General features: G+C 49.3%; 1 protein-coding gene across 2 annotated transcripts; it reads left to right on the top strand.

Moving 5' to 3' along the window:
- The first annotated feature begins 16495 nt into the window (after nt 1–16495).
- On the top strand, nt 16496–19148 carry CLPSL2 (colipase like 2). 2 transcript variants are annotated; one of them, XM_042237067.2, is made up of 4 exons: nt 16496–16767; nt 16936–16992; nt 17493–17615; nt 18958–19148. In XM_042237067.2, exons 1-4 carry the CDS (start codon nt 16681–16683, stop codon nt 19051–19053), a joined length of 363 nt encoding a protein of 120 aa, XP_042093001.1. In that variant the 5' UTR covers nt 16496–16680; the 3' UTR covers nt 19054–19148. The 2 variants fall into 2 exon arrangements, with proteins under 2 accessions (XP_042093001.1, XP_004019240.1); XM_004019191.6 differs by lacking the exon at nt 16936–16992.
- The last annotated feature ends 641 nt before the right edge of the window (nt 19149–19789 follow it).

Here is a 19789-nt window from a genome sequence, read left to right on the forward strand (position 1 = left end):
CCTGCACCCCCTGCCCTGGAAGTGTGGGCTCTTAACAACTCGACAGCCAGAAAAGTCCCTTACTAATTTTTTTTTGAGCGATAATTTTTATTGGTGTATAGTGGATTTACAGTGTTGTATTAGTTTCTGCTCTGCAGCAAAGTGAGTCAGTTACACATATACCTTCTCTTTAAAAATTTTTTATTTTGTATTGGAGTATAGCCAGTTTACAAACAATGCTGTGATAGTTTCAGGTGAACAGCGAAGGGACTCAGCCACACATATACATGTATCCATTCTCCCCCAAACCCCCCTCCCATCCAGGCTGCCATATAACACTGGGCAGAGTTCCTTGTGCTATACAGTAGATCCCTGTTGGTTATCCATTTTCAATACAGCAGTGTGTACATGTGCATCCCTAACTACCCCTTCCTCTCACCCTTCCCCTGGCAACCATAAGCTTGTTCCTGAAGTCTGTGAATCTGTTTCTGTTTTGTAAGTAAGTTCATTTGTATCATTTCTTTTCAGACTCCACATATAAGTGATGTCATATGGTATTTCTCCTTCTCTGACTCCGCTCAGTATGACCCTCTCTGGGTCTGTCCACGTTGCTGCAAATGGCATTATTTCATTCTTTTTAACCACCGAGTAATATTCCATTGTATATGTGTACCACACCTGTATCCATGCCTCTGTCGATGGACATTTAGGTTGCTTCCATGTCTTGGCTGTTGTAAACAGTGCTGCAATGAGCACGGGGTGCATGGATCCTTTCAGATCATGCTTTTCTCCTAATATATGCTCGGGAGCGGAACTGCAGGGTCATATAGTAGTGCTGTTTTTAGTTTTTTAAAGGCAACTCCATACTGTTCTCCGTGGTGGCTATACCAATTTACGTTCCCACCAACGGTGCAGAAGCGTTCCCTTATCTCCACACCCTTTCCAGCATTTACTGTTTGTGGATTTTTTGATGACAGCCATTCTGACTGGTGGGAGGTGATATCTCGTTGTGGTTTTGATTTGTACTTCCCTAATAATTAGCAATGTTGAACATCTTTTCAAGTCCCTATTGGCCATCTGTATGTCTTCTTTGGAGAAATGTCTGTTTAGGTCTTCTGCCCATTTTTTAAGCGCTATACCCACTCTCTTTGAGATTCTGTTCCCAGGGAGGTCATCACAGAGTACCGAGTAGAGATCTCTGCTATACAGCATGTTCTTATTAGTTGTCTATTGAATATATAGTAGTTCGTGCATATGTTCCAATCCCAGTCTCCCAATTTATCCCTCCCTGTCTCTTGCTGCTTTTAAATTTGAATGTGGAGCCAGTGCTTTCAGGGAGTTTAATCAGGGAGAGGGTGGGTTTGGGGACTGAGGCCAAAGATAATCAGTGAGAGAGAGTATGGCACTGCAAACAGTATAGCGCTGGGTTACTCGGAACGGGCTGGGCTACACAACAGTACCAGCAACTGCCAAATCTCAGTGCTTAAAAATGGCCAGTTATTTCTTTTCCTTAACACATGCTCCTGAGAAGTCACTGAGGGGGTGGAAGGGCAGGAAAAGTGACTTGCTCAAGGTCACATGGTTGGCCTGGGGCAGAAATAGGACTGTAACCTAATTTTTACTGGACTTTTTCTTTCATCTTCCTTGGCTTGAGCCCCGTGAGAGGAAACCATGGATTCTAAGCCAGAGTCTGTGGCAGTTGAGAAAGACCTCAATGCTTCTGGATTTTAGAGGCCAGTTTAGGACTGAAGTATGAGCAAATCTGTCCCCACTGTTTTCCTGACCCAAGACCCCATCACTTGAGTGGATGGATGGTGGGTGGAAGGGTATAGGTTAGGATATGCTGATCAGCGAGCCAGGTTTGTTTTTTTTTTAATGTTTTATTATGAAAACTTGCAAAACATGTGGGAAAGTAGAAACATTTGTGGACACTCATCCAGGCTCAGCAACCATTGATGCAAGATTGATTTCATTTTATCCACCTACTTTTTCACCAAGAGAGCCAGTTCTTACTGAGGGACCATACCATCTCCCCAAGTTTGATCACCATCTGTGGGTGAACAGTCACTACCAGCTCTGAATCACCAGCTCTCATCTTTCTCCTGAGCTCAGGGCTGAGGCTGTTCCTCCCCGCTACTTGGCTACAGTGCAGTCAGCCCAGTGGAACTTGTCAAATGCCAGCATCATCCTACCCACCTCTCTGCCAGCTCCCCCGTGTTCCCATGTCACCAGCAAGGTATGGGGAGTCACCTTAAATTCTCTTTCCCATCACATGCTCCAGTTCCCACTGCTTTACTCTCCCCCATGTAAGGACTTCTGGGAAGTCATTCTCCTATTTCTGTCCTCCATCCTCCAGCCCTACACACTGCAAACTCATCTTTGAATCCCACATTGGGACTTGCCTGGCGGTGCCGTGGTTAAGACTCTGTGCTTCCACTGCAGGGGCCATGGGTTTGATCCCTGGTCAGGGAACTACGATCCCACATGCGAAGTGGCATGGCCAAACAATTAAAAAAGAAAAAAGATCAAAACCCCACATTGCACCATCCTCAAAAACCTTCAGAGGTTCCCCACTAAGTCACCTGATCTCACAAGTGCAAGTGTACCTACATGAAAAGCAGACGGGATTTTGTCCTGGAAGGTACGGTCACTAGAGCCCTTTGCCACATAATAGCACCAAATGAATTCGGTTTGCATTTAAGGCCCTTCAGCATCTGTTCATCCTGCCTGCCACTAGCCACGCATGTCAACACTCTTCACTAGTCAAACTGGAGCAAACAAGTCACAGCTGACCTAATCCTGCCATGTTTAGTCTTGCCCCTGAGGTTTTGATGCAAACGTCTCCCTGCCTACAGGACTTGTCTTCCTGCTTTCCCATGGGCTGTGTCCCCATGACCTGTGGTAGTCTAGAGTTTTCTTCAACTATACCCGCTTTGGGGGCTTCCAGCAGCACTTCTCATCGGAGTCTCTCATGTGGCATTTGGCAAATTAAAGCTCGGGTCTTATAAATTTTGTTCTTTTTTGCAGTAGGTCCTATCTGACTCCTTATAAAAGCCTTGAAGGCAAAGCCTGCTCTGGGCAGGCACATGATAACAATTGGCCGATGGTAATGAAAGGAGAGCTGGCAGTGGGCAGTGATGTGGGGTGCGCTGTGTTGGTTATTGGTTGCTGCGTAACAAATTATGGGTATCAGTCTGGGTCCAATCAAGAGAGAGAAACCACGCCATAATTTGAACAGGGAGATTTTAAAAAAATTGTTAGTCCAATCCCCTGTTATAAGAAATAAAGAATTGGTTAGTGAGGAGTAAACGGGCTTCCCTTGTAGCTCAGTTGGTAAAGAATCTGCAGCACAGGAGACCCGGGTTCGATCCCTGGGTTGGGAAGATCCCCTGGAGAAGGAAATGGCACCCACTCCAGTATCCTTGCCTGGAAAATCTCATGGACAGAGGAGCCTGGTGGGCTGCAGTCCGTGGGGTCGCAAAGAGTCGGGCACGACTGAGCGACTAACAGGAGTAAGGTGAAAGTGTTGGTCGCTCAGTCGTATCTGACTCTTTGTGATCCCATGGATGGTAGCCCCTCAGACTCCTCTGTCTATGGAATTCTCCAAGCAAGAATACTGGAGAGGGTACCCATGCCCTTCTCCAGGGGATCTTCCCAACCCAGGGATCAAACCCCCGTCTCCTGCATCCCAGGTGGATTCTTTACCATGTGAGCCACCAGGGAAGCCCAGTAAGGAGTAAAGAGAACTCTAAATACATGAACAGCAGACACAGCAGCAGCCCTTGGGCCCAAGACTAAGGCTGAAACAAAGCATTCCAAGAAGTGATACCTGCCTCCTACCTCAAGGTTGAAATCTAGATCCTGTTGAAGAGAACAGTCTGTGGCTTGCCAGAGATCAGAAAGGTCATGTTGGTGTCACGCCAGGGGCACTTGCAGAAGTCTGCCTCCTTAGATGCCAGGGAGAGCTCGTCTCAGGGATGTGTCGAGCCAAAGGCACTCAACCCACAACAAAACCGCCTGGGCAGGGTACAGGAGCCCCCGCGTACTGCAGGAACCTGGTGCTGGAGAGCCCATCAGTGCCGCAGGAACCTCCGGCTGGAGAAGCCACGTGCACAGTAGGTACCAGATGCTGGAGAAGCTGCAGGAGGTGGAGGCACTCTGCTGACACTGCTGCCCGAGAGGCAGCGCCAGGAGGACCTGCTGGTTACTGGATTTTGCTGGCCGCTCCAGGACCTAGGCACTGGTGAAGCCGTTTGCACTAAAGGCGTCTGCCAATCAAGTATGCTAGAATAGGGAAGCAGAAATCTTTTCTTCCTGCCCCGCCTCTCCAGTTCTTTTCCTAACAATTTAAAACATCGATAAGAGCTTCTTATCTCTCGGAGGAATTTGGGAGCCATCTTGACTTGGTGCTTCTGATTCAGTCAAGTTGTTCTTGAGGTCAAGTTACATTGGCCAGGCTTTCAGTCATCTGAAGACTTGACTGGGGCTGGAGGGTGACTTCCAAGAAGCCCACTCACGTGGCTGGCAAGTTGGTGCTGGCAGCTAGCATGAGGCCTCAGTTTGTCTACACATGGGCATCTTCACAAGGATGCTTGAGCATCCTTGTGGCATAGAAGGTGGCTTCTCCTAGAGTGAATCATCCAAGAGAGAACAGGGCAAAAGCTGCTGTGCCTTTTCTGGCCTAACTTCAGAAGTCATACATGATCACTTTCACCATCTTCTATTTGTTAGAAGTGAGTCTCTAGGTCCAGTTCACATTCAAGACGAGGGGAGTTAGGTCACTTTGTGAGTATTTAAAAGCCATCACATGGTGACCTAACAGAAGGAAATCCAAAAAGAGTGGATATATGTATATGTATAGCTGATTCACTTTGCTGTACAGCAGAAACTAATACATTATTAAGCACCTATATGCCAATTAAAAAAAAGAAAAAACCTGCCACAGGTGACATCCATCAACAAGCACTAGGGAATCCCCTGGCAGTCCAATGGTTAGGATATAGTGCTTTCACTGCCATGAAAGTGAATATGTTAGTCGCTTAGTCATGTCTGACTCTTTGCGACCCCATGGACTATAGCCTGCCAGGCTCCTCTGTCCATGGGATTCTCCAGGCAAGAATACTGGAGTGGGTTGCCATTCTCTTCTCCAGGGGATCCTCCAGACCCAGGAATCAAACCCAGGTCTCCTCCACTGCAGGCAGATCCTTTATCGTCTGAGCCATCTGAGTTCACTGCTGGGTTCAATCCCTGAGATCTGAGAAGTAAGGTCCCACAAGCTGCAAGGTGCCACAAAAAAAGACAAAACAAAAATCAACAAGAACTAATCTGCACTCAGCAGTTAGATGTGCCTGTTTTCCCTCTGGGAGGTTCTCTGCCAAAGAGAAGAGAAAGTTCACACCAATGAACACCACCCTATCTATCCCATCCTTCAGTCTGACTTCTAGCTGGTTAGCTTGTTTCCTTTCCTGCAGAGTTATTTTATCTTTGGGCAATTATTTCTCCAAAGAAGCATCTCTTTCCATCTTTTCAATTGATTCTAAGAAGACTTCAGAGAAGAGATGGGCTTGAATGAGATCTGGAGAGAGGGAAGAGCTTTCCAGGGTGGGAAACTATTATACTTGAAATTTTACCAAAAGGGAAATCAGAGTTTCCTCTGATGGGATTACGAGATGAGCTGGGGTGCTGGTAGATGGTATTTGGCCAGGCAAACTGCCAATTACTCCTGTAACTGGTTTCCTGAAGGAGACGTGTGACAGACAGAGATGAGGTAATGCCAAACCCCACTGGATTGCTTCCAGCAGGATCCCAACACAGGGTCTCAAGCAAACAGGGCTGGAGTCCTCAGCTTTATCTTAAGACTTAAAACAAAGCCTCTCTTCTCTAAACTCATATGTTACCACTGCTCTTGAGTAATTTTCTCCCCTTGAATGTGATCTGGACCTGGTGACTTGCTTCTTGCCAGTAGGATATGGCTGTCAGGCTTCACCTTGCAGGCCTGCAAGTCTTGTGATTGCCTAACCTCACGAGTGAAGAAAGAGCTTGGAGACAGTAACAGAGAGATAGGGCATCTTACATGTGTGAAACAAAACGTCCTGGAGCAACATCCCACTATTACAGCAGAGACCAGGCAGAATACGACAGCCATCTTCGCTACTTGGGGAAGAATGAGGCAACTAGTTATAGGGGGATTGACATCAGGTTGACTCATCCATTAGTTACCAGGGAAACCATCAGCTGGGGCATGAATGACCCTCATAGCCGCTCAGATTAACGACCATCACAAGGAAGGTATTTCCTTTAATAAACTAGCAGGTGGGATTAGATCAGTCACTAGCTGGGGGCAGGGCAAGCACGTTCATGCAAGCAGGATGCAGGTGAAACAGGGTCTGGCTGAGCAGGAGATGTACAAAGACCAAGAGTGGCCTGACTATGCAATGGCCAAGTGAGGAACTGTTACTTTAAAGATCAGATTACAGGGACTTCCCTGGTGCTATAGGGACTGAAACTCCGTGCTCCCAATGTAGGGGGCCTGGGTTCGATCCCTAATCAGGGAACTAGATCCCACATGCTGAAACTAAGAGCTTGCATGCCGCACTGAAGATCCTGTGTGTCACAACAAACACTGAAGATCCCACATGCCACAGCCAAAAAAAGATATTAGATTACAAAACACTGACTTCCATCTTGCTTCCATTCTCCTTTTTCTTTCACTGGTTTGTGCTGATGAAGCCAATGGCTGTGTTGTGAGCTGTCCTATGGAAAGGACAGCCAACAGCCTGTGAAGAACTGAAGTTGTCCGTCCAACAACCTGCAAGGAACTGAAATCTGCCAACCACCACCTGCGTAAACTTGGAAGTAGTTCCACTCCCAGTGGGGTCTGAAGGTGACTGCATCCCCTGCCGACACCTTGATGGCAACCTGTGAAGAGACCCAGAGCCAGGGGACCCAGCCAAGCTGTGACTGCACTCCTGACACAGAAATCTGCGCAGTAATAAATGGTGTGTTAAGCCACTAACTTTTGGGGTAATTCATTATGCAACACTAAGCTACGAATGCAACAAGTGACTCTTCCAAGAGTCTTGCCACTGATTCATTCCTTCCACTCAAGGATGAGAACAAAAATCACCAATACCACACTCAAGTGTGAGGCTTTTAATGCCCATGACCCCCGCCCACAAGTAACTATGGCCATTCAAATGTCCTGGGACACAACACAGTTTCCTTTGAGAGAAAAAAGAAGTGGGTAGAGAGAGCTTTTACCCTCCATGATACCTGCTTCCATGGAGCCAAAGGGTGAACCAAAATGCCATCCTGGAAGGTCCATTTTTTCCTCTCAGCTGTCCTCCCTTCCTGCTAACCCCAGAGATTCTCAGTCACTGGCATCTTACGACACCTCGTTTCCTTGAGCTTGGCCGAGGACTCCCATAGCTGAAACTAAGTAGTGCCTCTCTTTCTTTAAAGTAGGAGGGAAAAGTGAAAAGGTATTTTTTTCACCTAAATGTTTGGCACCTGCTATAGCTTATCTGCCAATGAGTAACAGATTTCAAAATGAATGAGCAAGGCACAAACAAATAGTAATAGAAAAACATAGAAATGTGATTTGTTAAAATAGTTTACAAGTCATTGTTCAAGATACAGTGACCTAGATACATACAATAGAGTAAAAGGAGGGAAGGAAGGCAGAGAAAGAGAGCCGAGTTCATGAACTTGGGTCCCATCTCTGGCATTTCCTGGTGTTCTATGAGAGCACTGAAGGCACCAGGGTATCGAGGCTGCCAGAGCGAGTGTGGGAACCTCAGCTACTTCCAAGGCAGTGAGCTGGTTCCCAAGATCTGACCTCTGGAGGGAACCTCAGGGAAAATTCCCAAGGCTGGGGGCACCATCACTGGAAAGCAGGGAGGAGGTGCTATGTAACAGATCCTGTCTCCTAAGACTAGAAACCATCAAGGTTAACTGCCCAGCTCTAGTGTTATACTCTGGGCACATGGCTGGCAAACTTTTTTTATTTCCAAGGGTTGTATGTAAATTGTGAGCCACTGTGGCCCAACCCTGTTGGTCTAGATTGACAAAGAATGACAAAGGGAAATGAATCCTTATTGGAGGGCCTCTCCACTCTCATATCACTCTGGGTACTTGTATTCTGGGAGGGGGAGGGTGCTGGAGTCAAATGTGAGTCCAGGAGACAGGACATAGAATGGAGACTGCATGGTTAAGATTAGACAGAGCTCTGTGAGTATAACATATGGAAGAAAGCATGCTGCTGCTAAGTCGCTTCAGTCGTGTCTGACTCTGTGCAACCCCATAGACGGTAGCCCACCAGGCTCCCCCGTCCCTGGGATTCTCCAGGCAAGAACACTGGAGTGGGTTGCCATTTCCTTCTCCAATGCAGGAAAGTGAAAAGTGAAAATGAAGTTGTTCGGTTATGTCCAACTCTTCGCGACCCCGTGGACTGCAGCCTACCAGGCTCCTCCATCCATGGGATTTTCCAGGCAAGAGTACTGGAGTGGAGTGCCATTGCCTTCTCCAATTAGAAAGCATACCCCCTGGCAAATACACACACACACACACACACACATACTTTAGACTGTGGCCCATGTCTGATTTTTACCCGGGCACATGGCTTCCTAGAGTCGACACTGCATCCCAGTTTTTCTTGCAGCTGGGCTCAGTCATGTGAACATGACTGCCTGATGGAGTAGAGAGTATTAAAGCAAGCAGTCAGGCCCTCCCACACCCACCCTCATCCTTCACTTCATACCTGAAATACGAACAGGTTATACGGCAATCTTTGACCAGGCTGATGAAGAGAATGACTGTAGATGCCAGAGCAGTGAAAATAAAGCAGCCTGGACCGCTGAGACCATGAGACCCCATTATCGCCTTGGACTGCATATCCTTGGGATGTTATGGGAAAGAGAAATAAACTTCTGTTTTTAGTAAGCCATTGGTTCCATGGTCTCTTTTGCTGCAGCCTATCTGTATATCCTACAGCTCTGTCTTGGTAAATGAAATTCTGCTATTAGTAATTTACTTGTTTCATAATGTTCTTATTAGACAAATATTTTTCAAGCTTTGAGTGCCCTTTCTGTATCCTCTTAAGTAGGAGCTGGCAGGTGAGCACAGAGCTGGTTACCCGGGACGGGAGCAAGTTGGGTCCATCAAAGAGTAAACTCATCTATCCGCCTATCTTTCCTAGGACCGTCTGTTTAAAAAAAAAAATTTTTTTTTTTGCCAAACCATGTGTCATATGGGATCTTAGTTCCCTGACCAGGGGTTGAACCACTGAACAACCAGGAAATTCTCTCCCAGGACCATTTTTTGCCTTGGTTTCCACAAATGGCAGTTATCTTCATCTGTCTGTGAAGCAACTGTTTTTAGAGGGGGGATCTATGATTGCTGGGGGAACTGAGAAGGGGGCGAGCAAGTTCAAGTGACCAGTGACTAAAAGAGAACAGAGCTCCTCATCAGCAGCTCCTGGACCCCGGGCATTAGTTCAGTAAAGACTGACAACGGCACAGAGCTGAGGGAGCATTCTCTCTGGACTGCGGCCGGAAGGAAATGACAAAGGAGCAGGAAGTGGAAGCTCACCTTTCCGAGAGTTCACCAGGGTGGGTGTGCAAGCTGGTGAGGGAGAAGGTTGTGAGGCATGGGATCTCCCTAACAAATTCCTGGCGGGGGTGGGGGGGGGGGGGGCGGGTAAAACCCCTGATCAATGGAGATGTGACTTAAACTGAAAAAAAAAAAAAGTTAAATATATATGAAAGAGAAGCAGGGAGTTCCCTGGTGGTCCAGGGGTTAGAACCCTGTGCTTTCACTGCCAAGGTCATGGGTTCAATCCCTGGTCAGGGAACTAATATAATCTAAGCTGCATGACATGGCCAAAAAAAGAGAGAGACAGAGAAGCACAGAAATAAAAAGCATAGGTTGACATTCAAAGTGATCTGTAGCTGTAAACATTGAAAAGTTTTCTTATAGAGAGAAATCAACCTCCACCCCCATTCAAGTAACCCGTGCCACATCCAGACATTCTGTCCCAGTGGTGGCTGCTGTAGATTGACTTGTTTCGGCCTTTGTTCCACCTCCTCCCCGGACCTTAGGGCTGGAAATGTGGGAGACATTTTTCTTCTTTTAGGGCCCTGACAGATAGAGCAAATACAGGCAATACTTCCTGATGGCAGCTTCCTGATTCTGAGAGCACAGCCAAGGTGTGTGTTTCCTGGGGCCCACAGTCACAGCAATGGCCTCCTGACTCCCATCCTGCTAATGGTGGCAGAGTCGGCAGCTTTCTTGGCAGCTCAGTTTTTAAATAAATTTTATTCCAGGAAGTTCAGCCTAGATTCTACCCCTCAAACCCTTCTGAAGACTTTATAAGCCCTCAGTTACCATATTATATCCCTTTCTGCTTAAAATAGGCACAGTGGTGTCTGTTATCTGCAACTGAACTCTGATGATGAAGTGCCTAACATAGAGTAAGTGTCGCTAAAATGTTTGTTGAATGAGTGAATGAATGGGCAATGGAGGCTGCCGAGGTATCTACAGTGGGTTGGGCAGTCAAACTAATTGGACTCAGTATGGACATAAGTGGGCAGTGAAATCAGTTTGGAATTCTGATCGATATTTTTAATTTTTTTTAAATTTTTTAAACTTCTTATTTTGTATTGGGGTATAGCCAATTAACAAACAATATTTTTATATTTTCAGTTTCAGGTGAACAGTTAAGGGACTCAGCCATACATATGCATGTACCCATTCTCCCCCAAACTCCCCTCCCATCCAGGCTCCCACACTGAGCAGTTCCATGTGCTATGCTATGTGCTGTGGTCCTTGTTGGTTATGCATTTTAAATATAGCAGTGTGTACATGTCCATCTCAAACTCCCTGTCCCTTCTCCCATCCTTCCCCCCAGCAATGATAAGTTTCTAATCGACATTCTGAAAAGATGAAATAGAATAGAAAATCTCAGAGCAGATCACATATAGTAAATGTTGGTATTCTTTTGTGAAACTTGTTTCATACACATGTACACGTTACATATGTATATACACACACATAGACACACACGTTTGCAGTGACAGTAATCCAAATATTCAACAACCAACATGACAGAGTCAGTCAGTCGGAATGGATGCCAACAATATCTACTAATTCTCTGAATACCAGTATAAAAAGTATCTTTGTAGTAAAAGAAAAAAAAAAAGAATGAAACCCAGTGGTCTATGGAACATTCCTTACAGCTTTTGGTGGGGGTAGGAGGCAGTGGGCACATGTTTCTGAGGACCCTTCCGTAGGCACTGCCCCTGGCTAGAGAAACTTAACCATGATAGATTTCTCCATCTGGAGGCACAGCAATCCTCCTGCCCACCAACATCCATTCCCATCACAACCCACCATGTCCCTGCCTCTGGGAATCTGCTCTGACCAGGCTTCACAAAGTCCTGCCAGTAACAGTCCCTGGCCCCCTGGCCACACTGCTTGACCCAACTGGGGCCAGTTGAGTCTTCTAGGGTTTTGTATAATGGGTGCTGAGGGGAGGGGCTTGGGGCTTTACACAGTTTTGACCACCCCCCTGCCACTGTCCAGAGAGGCAGCCAGCCTCCCAAGAGACAGACAGACTGAGGCCCCCACAAAGGCTAAAGCCAAGGAGGAGACACCTAATATCAGGAAGTGTGCCCCTGGGCCCCTGAGCCTCACACAGCTGCCGGCCCAGTGCTGTTCCTTTGGCTTTTATTTGTAAAACAAGTTAGTCTTGCATTTCTTTGAGGTGTATCTAAAGGGGTTGTGATTACATCATGGCTCCTTGAGGAGGTCAGAAACACTCCTTGTCCAAGCAACTAAGTACGGTTGTGGCTCAGAGGCTCCACTGAGTCAGAGAAGGACAAAGCTTCCATCCACATGGGCAGTGCGGGCCAGGCGCCAGGTCAGGCCGCCTCTCTGTCCCCTGAAGCTGCACGGAGATCTCTGAGGAACCTTGTCATGAACATTTCCCCCGAACACAGAGGCTGTGGGGAGCCCTCTGTGGCCCCTCCGAGGAGGCCTCCGTCACATGCTAACCTGTCGAGATGCTCGCGCGGGAGGAGAGCAGTGCAGTAGCACACGGGCCACCAGGTGTGACTACCCACTTCTGTCCTCCAGGTAGACGCCCGGGGTCCAAGAGCTGGCTACCTCTGGAGGAGGCGAGGCTGTGGTCAGCTCTGTCCTCTCCCTCCAGGCCTGTCTTCCTCCCCCGCTGAGCTGACAGCCCCTCCCCAGGACCAGTCTGTCCTGGGAAGAAATAAGGTGTGTGAGTGTGTGTGTGTGTGATGACCTGAGGATGGGAGTGAGGTAACCTCCCTTAGGACTTGGCCTCCTCCTCTCTCAGGAGACCCCTCCTGTCTTCACAGAGCAGGAGGGAAGCCCCACCCCATGAAACCCCTGGACCCCAGGCTAGGTCCGACTCCAGCACGGCCACCATCAGCCCAGCTTTCCACTGAGGAGTCATCACAACTGGGGTTACTGCCAAGGTCCCCCAAGTTCCCTGGAGCACTGACCACCCCCGACTCCACCCTGCATCCTCTGTAAGCAGAGAGCCAGCCCGTCCCCTACTCATTCTCACCTCCAAACCTTTGTCCCTCTGGACTCTGCTTGTATGTTTAGTTTGGCCAAGTCTTGCAGCTTGTGGGATCTTAGTTCCCCAAGCAGGGATTGAACCCAGGGCCTCAGCCGTCAAAGTACCAAGTCCTAGCCACTGGACCGCCAGGGAATCGGACCCCTGCTTGCAAGCCTTTTAGTCCCCCTTCAAGCCCTCACGGAAGAGCACTGTCCCCGGCTGCAGGCTTCCCTGCCTGTCCTGGGCACGAGAAGGGCCCCGGGGCCTCCACCCCTGTACCCACGGACACCGCCTGTCCTCTTCCCCAGGAAGCCTTGGCTGTGCTCTCTCTACTTCCCAGACTCTTTCCAGCCTCTGCTCGTCATTCTCCTCAGACTCCCCTGAGCATCCCTTCAGGAATGAGCAGAGAAATGGATGATTTTCTCACCTAGGGCAGTTTTCACCAGATTTCTATTTTGGATTTCCCAGATCGATCAAAAGCTCCAAAAATGTTAAGAAACTGACAGAATTTGTGTGTGTGTGTGTATATATATATATGTATATATATACACACACACATAATATATTGGCCAAGAAACAACATGGAAAACCAAATAAAACTACTAGTATTGTCTTATTTCCCATTGTTTCATAAAAACGCATTGGAAGGCCCAGAGAGCAGGAAGGATGTAATTTCAGAATAAAGAACGGCTCTTTAAATATGTTTAACGACAAGAACAAAAACCACGTTGCCCTAATTTTTTTCCATTTTGCTGTAGATCTGTGAGAATATTGTTATGGAAACCAACAGAAAGATGCAGGGAAGGAGAAGACACTGGAGGGCGTCTGAGGATGGAAGAATGGATGGGGAGGGGGAGGGGGGCTGGTTGCAGGGGTGGGAGAACAGAGGACCACCAGCCAGGCCCTTCCTGCCCCCTTCTCCTCATATGAGACTGGGCTGCCCAGGTTTGGGTTCTGGCCAAAGGGCAGAGCTGGAGCCGCTCTCAAGGGTCAGGTGTCTCAGGGACCCTAGTAATCTGGTGCCCACCCCCTCACACTGCACATGTGTCTTGGATTTGTGCTTGTGACCAGTGCCGGCTGGATTTGGGAAACAAGCCATCGGTGCAAAAGAAAGAGCACAGGACTTGGAGTCAGGAGCCCGGGTCCAGCCCTGGGGAAGTCCCTTCTGTCTCTGGGCCTCAGTTTCTTCACCTTAAAATGGAGGCACTAGTGGGACTTCCCTAGTGGCTCAGATTCCACTGCAGAGGGTGCAGGTTCAATCCCTGGTCAGGGAACTAAGATCCCACATGCTGTGAGGCATGGCCAAACAAAATAATAATTTTTAAAAATGAAGGCTCTATCAACTAGACTTGAAAAAAATTAAAAAAGAAAAAACCCCCAAAGTTTCTGAACCAGTCTCTGAGGCTAATGCAGTCCCGTGCCTTAAAAAAAAATTTTTTTTTTTTTGTAGAGAATTTAGAATTTCAGGGGCTTACCTCCCCCTCGGGGCCTTCAATAAGCCTCTCTGAGGTTCCTGGGCCTCGGATCAAGAATTCCAACCTGCCAATCCTGACACACAGTCACTGGTCTCTTGCCTCCAGATTAGTCCCTTTCCTGAGCAAAGATACTATTTACTTATTATCAACCACTCACAAGGCAGGGCCAAATACCTCAGGGAAGTAGGTGACTCCACACGAAGAATTATTACACCCTGGGGCCCCTCTTGGGTTCACAATGAGCTTTATAGACAGGAAAAAAAGGATGACAGAAATTCCTTTAAGGTACAAAGACTTCTGGCTGCCCACAGCAGTGGGGCATGGGGAGAGCTTGACCTCAGGAGCTAGAACGCCCTGGGTTGATATCTCGTCTTGTGACTTAACTGTTATTTGGGCAAATTATTTTACCTTGAGCCTTTGGGTTCTTCACCTGTAAAATGGGCAGCAGAAACGATAGTAGACGCTAACGCTTCTAGGACTTGGATTTCCCAGCCTCCCTTGCAGAAGGTCGGGGTCACGTGACTTGTTGTGGCCAATGGTGTGCGTGGAAGAGGCAGCTGTCAGGCCTGGCTGAGGCACTGAGGTGTCCATGTACCTGCTCCTCCTCTCTCTCCCTTCCTCCATAAGGACCCTGGTGGCCAGTCTTCCAGATGATGTGGCTATGAGATGGAAGAGTCTTCCTGCCCCATATCAAAACTTATATGCCTGACAAGTAATGCATGATTGTGCCAAGCCACTGAAATTTCAAGAGTTCTCTGTTATGACAGACTGTGGTAATTACCATGACTGATACAGGGAGGGCTGACAGAGATCTTGGACACAAACTCCTCTGAGGACAGTGGGGGCCATTCTTCTTAAAGAAAAGACCTAAACCCTCTATAATAGTCAGCTCACATTGCCACAGTAAAACATCACAGTCTGGCCTAGACGACAGACGTTTATCTCTCACCCGCTGGGGGCTAAAAATCCAGGTTAAGGGTGGTCCGGTTCTGGGGAGAATTCTCTTTCTGGCTGGCAGACAGCTGCCTTCTCAAGGGGTCCTCACATGGCAGAGAGAAAGAGACAGTAAGCTCTCTGGGGTCCCTTCTCGTGAGGGTGCTAATCCCATCCTGAGGGGACCCTCATGGCTTCATCTAACCCTGATTATGTCCCAAAGGCCCCACCCCAAAATCTCATCACACTGGGGGATAGGGTGTCAACTTAAGAACCTGGGGGAGAGGGGAACGACTCAGTCTACGGCACCCCATCAAGTCAGGGCTCCTCAGATCGTAAGGGCCAAATTTTACATGTATTTTTAAAGTGTTATTAATTTATTTACAGTTGTCTGTGCTGAGTCTTCCTTGCTGCGCACAGGCGTTCTCTGGTTGCAGAGTGGGGGCTGCTCTCTAGGGGCAGTGCGTGGGCTCCTCACTGCGGTGACTTTTCTTGCTGCCGAGCACAGGCTCTAGGGAGCCGGCTCAGTGGTTGTGGTGCCCAGCTTAGCAGTTGCCCTGCGGCATGTGGGATCTTCTCCAAGCGGGGATCGAACTTGTGACCGTGCATTGATAGGTGGATTCTTAACCACTGGACCACTGGGGAAATCCAGGAGCCAAATTTTAAAAGCAAAGAAGCAGCCCAGGGTGAGACGAGGTGGGAGTTTCATCCAGAGGGAAGAGACGAAACAAGTCTGCCTCCCCCAGGGCCCATGATTGCTGCCAGCAGCTCTCCCCAAAGAACCCTCCTTTTCCTTCCCAGTCTTCCGGTCCTCCATCCTGCCCTCATACCAAGGTGGCTGAGTCACATACGATTCACAGATTCTTAGACACTTCATCAACTTCTTAGAACTGGGAGACCTCTAGGTCTTAGAGGTCATCTTCTCTTGGCTCCTGATTCTTACAGACCACATGTCTGGGCCTGGAGAGGGTGTGGGAAACACCAGAGGTCCAGGCTGGCTTGTCCAAAACATAGGGTAGGCCAGGAGGCAGTTTGGTGCAGCAAAGGCAGAGAGAGAGAGTCCGAATATCAAGAAGCCAGCTGTTTTCATTTCAGCATATAAATTTTGCATAATTTTGCAAGATAAAGTCTTAGTTTACAGTTTTAAGTTTTTACTTGTAAGTATTTCACACGGAGAAGGCAATGGCACCCCACTCCAGTACTCTTGCCTGGAAAATCCCATGGACGGAGGAGCCTGGTGGGCTGCAGTCCGCCGGGTCGCGAAGAGTCAGACACAACTGAGCAACTTCACTTTCACTTTTCACTTTCCTGCATTGGAGAAGGAAATGGCAACCCACTCCAGTGTTCTTGCCTGGAGAATCCCAGGGAAGGGGGAGCCTGGTGGGCTGCCGTCTGTGGGGTTGCACAGAGTCAGACACGACTGACGCGACTTAGCAGCATTATACACGGAAGGCCCCAGGGCCCGGAAAATCCGATCATCTGGCCCAGAGTCTCATTCTTTTCCGCGGGCCGGAAGCTTCCTGGGAGCCAGAAAGGGTTTCCGCGGGGTTTGGCCTCGGCTCCCGAGCGGCCTGTGACCATTAACTCCCTCACCCTCCGCCTCCAGCCCTGGGCGGCAGCGGGGGCACCGGTCACGAGGCCGCCAAGGGGTTTCTCCCCACCGCCCCTCGGCTTCGCGGAGCCGCCGCTCCTCTGCCTCCCAAGCTTATGGCCTTGGCCATCGCGCTCCTCCTCTCGGGGGTCCTGCTCCCCTGCTGGGGAGAGTTCGCGCTCTTTAAAAAGGGGTCTACAAAGGTGAGCCGAGAGACGTTTCAAACCTTCCGTTCTAGCCGAGGGCGGTGGCCGGGGCATCACTCTCCATCTAGAAGGGGCCAGTTGGGCTTGGAGAGAGAAGAGGGGGACGGGGCCGGGGTGGGGGGGAAGAGGGGAGGGGACCACCCCCTACTGGGGATTTCTTCTCAGGCTGGAAGCTTGGTGTGCTCCCAAAGGACTTGCTTCACCTCCCTAGTGGCTCTGGAGGTAAAAGAAAGTGGCCTTATAACCAGCTGCATCCTCCCCCTCCCCCGCCTAGCCCCCTCCCCCTCCCCCCTCTGGGACACTCGGTCCTGCCGCCCGTGACGCCCTGCACGCCTGCCCTAGCGTCTGCCCCTCTCTGTGCCCTTCTAGGCACTCAGCTCTTTCCTCCTTTTCCTTCCTCGTCTTTCTCTCCACCCCATTCTCTGTCCCTTCCCCATCCCCCACTAAAGTGTGATGGGGAGTATTTGGTCCTTCCACACAGGTGACCCTTTGGGACCCACAGAGGTGAGGGGTCCCCAGGAAAGAAGAAGCAGAGGGGAAAGTCCTAACTTCCCCCTTCCTCTCCCCTGCTCCCCTGAGTGCAGTGCGGGGTGGGACGTGGGGGTGAACGTCTTTAGGACTTCTCTTTCTGGATCCGTGGGGCTTTGGCAGTGTCAGGGGACCCCCGCCCAACACACACACACATGGCCAGAGAGCTGGTGACTTAGGGGTTGTCCCCACAGGCGAACGGGGCTAGGTGCTCCCACCACTCTGAGTGTTTCAGTGACTGCTGTCTCATCAACTTGGACTCCGGTGGTGCCTTCTGTGCCCCTCGGGCCAGAATAACCATGACGTGCTTGCCCCAGGTGAGACCCTGCCCCCGCGGGGCAGCCCCTGCTGGTACTAGGGTGGGGATGGTTCACAAACCCCACATGGCTGCACCTGCTTTTTTTCACCCTTTGCTTGAAGCGTCCTTTCCCCCTTTCTCTACCTGGCAAACTCCTGATCGTCCTGCAATGCACCTCCAGGCGCCTCCTCCAAGAACCCTTCCCTCCTTGGAACTCGCATACCCTCGGGACCCACACCCTCAGCACAGCATGTATCTCCCTGATCTGCCTGCCTTCTGTCTGCCGCCACCACTGGTCAGAGCTCTGCAAGAGCAGGATTAAAGCATATTCACTTTGGAACCCCCTACCCCCCAGCTTAGTGCCTGCACATAGTAGTTGCTCAACAAACGTTCATCGCATGAATGAGTATCTCTACTCTAACATCACTGCCGCAGAGCAGGTGGGAAAAGACCTCCCAATCCATCCCTACCATGCTGCCGCAATGACTGAATTTCTTGAGAGGAGCTGCCCAGGCAGGTCGACGGTTTTGGGATTGGATTTGAATTTAAACCCTGCCTTTACCAACCCCTGTGTTTGTGACCTTAGACAGATAATTTCTTCTTGCTGAGCCTTAGTTTCCTCATCTGTAAAATGGGGCTAAAGTACCCACCCGACCAGCTTGTTGGGAAAAGTATGTGATCCTGGCAATGACGGTGCTCAGTGAAGCATGGTTGTTATCAGCTGGTGGAAATGCAGGGAGCAGAACGCACAGTATATCTTGTTCTTGGTTGCCTTTTTTCTGGCCCTGGGCCCAAACCTTTCTAGGGAGGCTGGGCTCAGTCTCCATCTCTGTGTCTGGAGAACTGCCAGTGCCCAGGGAGACAGCCAGGTCCCTCCTGTGGCCTAAGTCTACAGCTGAAGTAGCCAGAGGGTCTTTTCATTATGGGCACTTAATCTACTTTGTTTTAATTCCCTCAATGACAAATGGGGTTACTATTATTTCCTTTAAAAAAAAAAATTGTTTGACTGCACTAGGTCTAAAGATGCCGACATGGGGGAATCTTTAGTTCTGGCATGTGAACTCTTAGCTGCAGCATTTGGGATCTAGCTCCCTGACCAGGGATCTGGGCCCCTGCATTGGGAGCTCAGAGTCTTAGCCACCGGACCGCCAGGGAAGTCCCTTAGTATTCCCATTTGACAGATGAGGGAACTAAGACAAAGAAGCTTGCCTGAGGTCACAATGTTATGAGCTGTAGAGCTGTCAGACCTCAAGTCTGTCTCGCTCCATCACTTGGGCTCTTGCTTCTGCTCCCCAAGAAGTTTAAGCCTCCTTCTTCCCTGCTCCTTGGTGGCTTTTAACTCTCTCACCCATTTCCTGCAGACCAGGAGCGCCATCAACATCGTATGTCCCTGCCAAGTAGGCCTGAATTGCATACACAAGGACCCAGACTGTAGCCGTCGGTGCCGTTTGATTTAGAGGAGGACGCAGTCTGGTCACTAACACCCTCCTCCCGCCCCTCCTTGAGGGGCCTCATCTTGCTCAAAAGACATTAAAGTCACTTCTGGCTCTGGTCTCTGTCTGTGCTTCCTGGGAGAGGGAACCGGATAGGGATTGTTCTGAAAGAAGAGACATGATAGAGCTTCCCATGGTTTGGCCCTGTCTGGAAGCCTGGTGGTCTCAGGGGGAAACTGTGGGAAGGGAGTGGGCTTGTGGGGGTATAGTTGCTGGGGGAGGGAAAAGGGATGGATTGGCATTTGGGGATTAGTAGATGCAAACTTGGAGAAGGCAATGGCACCCCACTCCAGTACTCTTGCCTGGAAAATCCCATGGACGGAGGAGCCTGGAAGGCTGTAGTCCATGGGGTCACGAAGAGTCTGACATTACTGAGCGACTTCACTTTCACTTTTCACTTTCATGCATTGGAGAAGGCAATGGCACCCCACTCCAGTGTTCTTGCCTGGAGAATCCCAGGGATGGGGGAGCCTGGTGGGCTGCCGTCTGTGGGGTCACACAGAGTCAGACACGACTGAAGTGACTTAGCAGCAGCAGCAGCAGATGTAAACTATTATGTATAGAATGAACAAGCAACAAGGTCCTACTGCATAGCTCAGGGAACCCTATGCTGTGATAAACCATAATGGAAAAGAATATGAAAAAAGAATGTATATGATATATAGCTGCATCACTTTGCTGTGCAGCTGAAATTAACACA

Source organism: Ovis aries, chromosome 20 (assembly GCF_016772045.2).
Source record: "Ovis aries strain OAR_USU_Benz2616 breed Rambouillet chromosome 20, ARS-UI_Ramb_v3.0, whole genome shotgun sequence".
In the NCBI taxonomy this organism is placed as follows: Eukaryota; Metazoa; Chordata; class Mammalia; order Artiodactyla; family Bovidae; genus Ovis; species Ovis aries.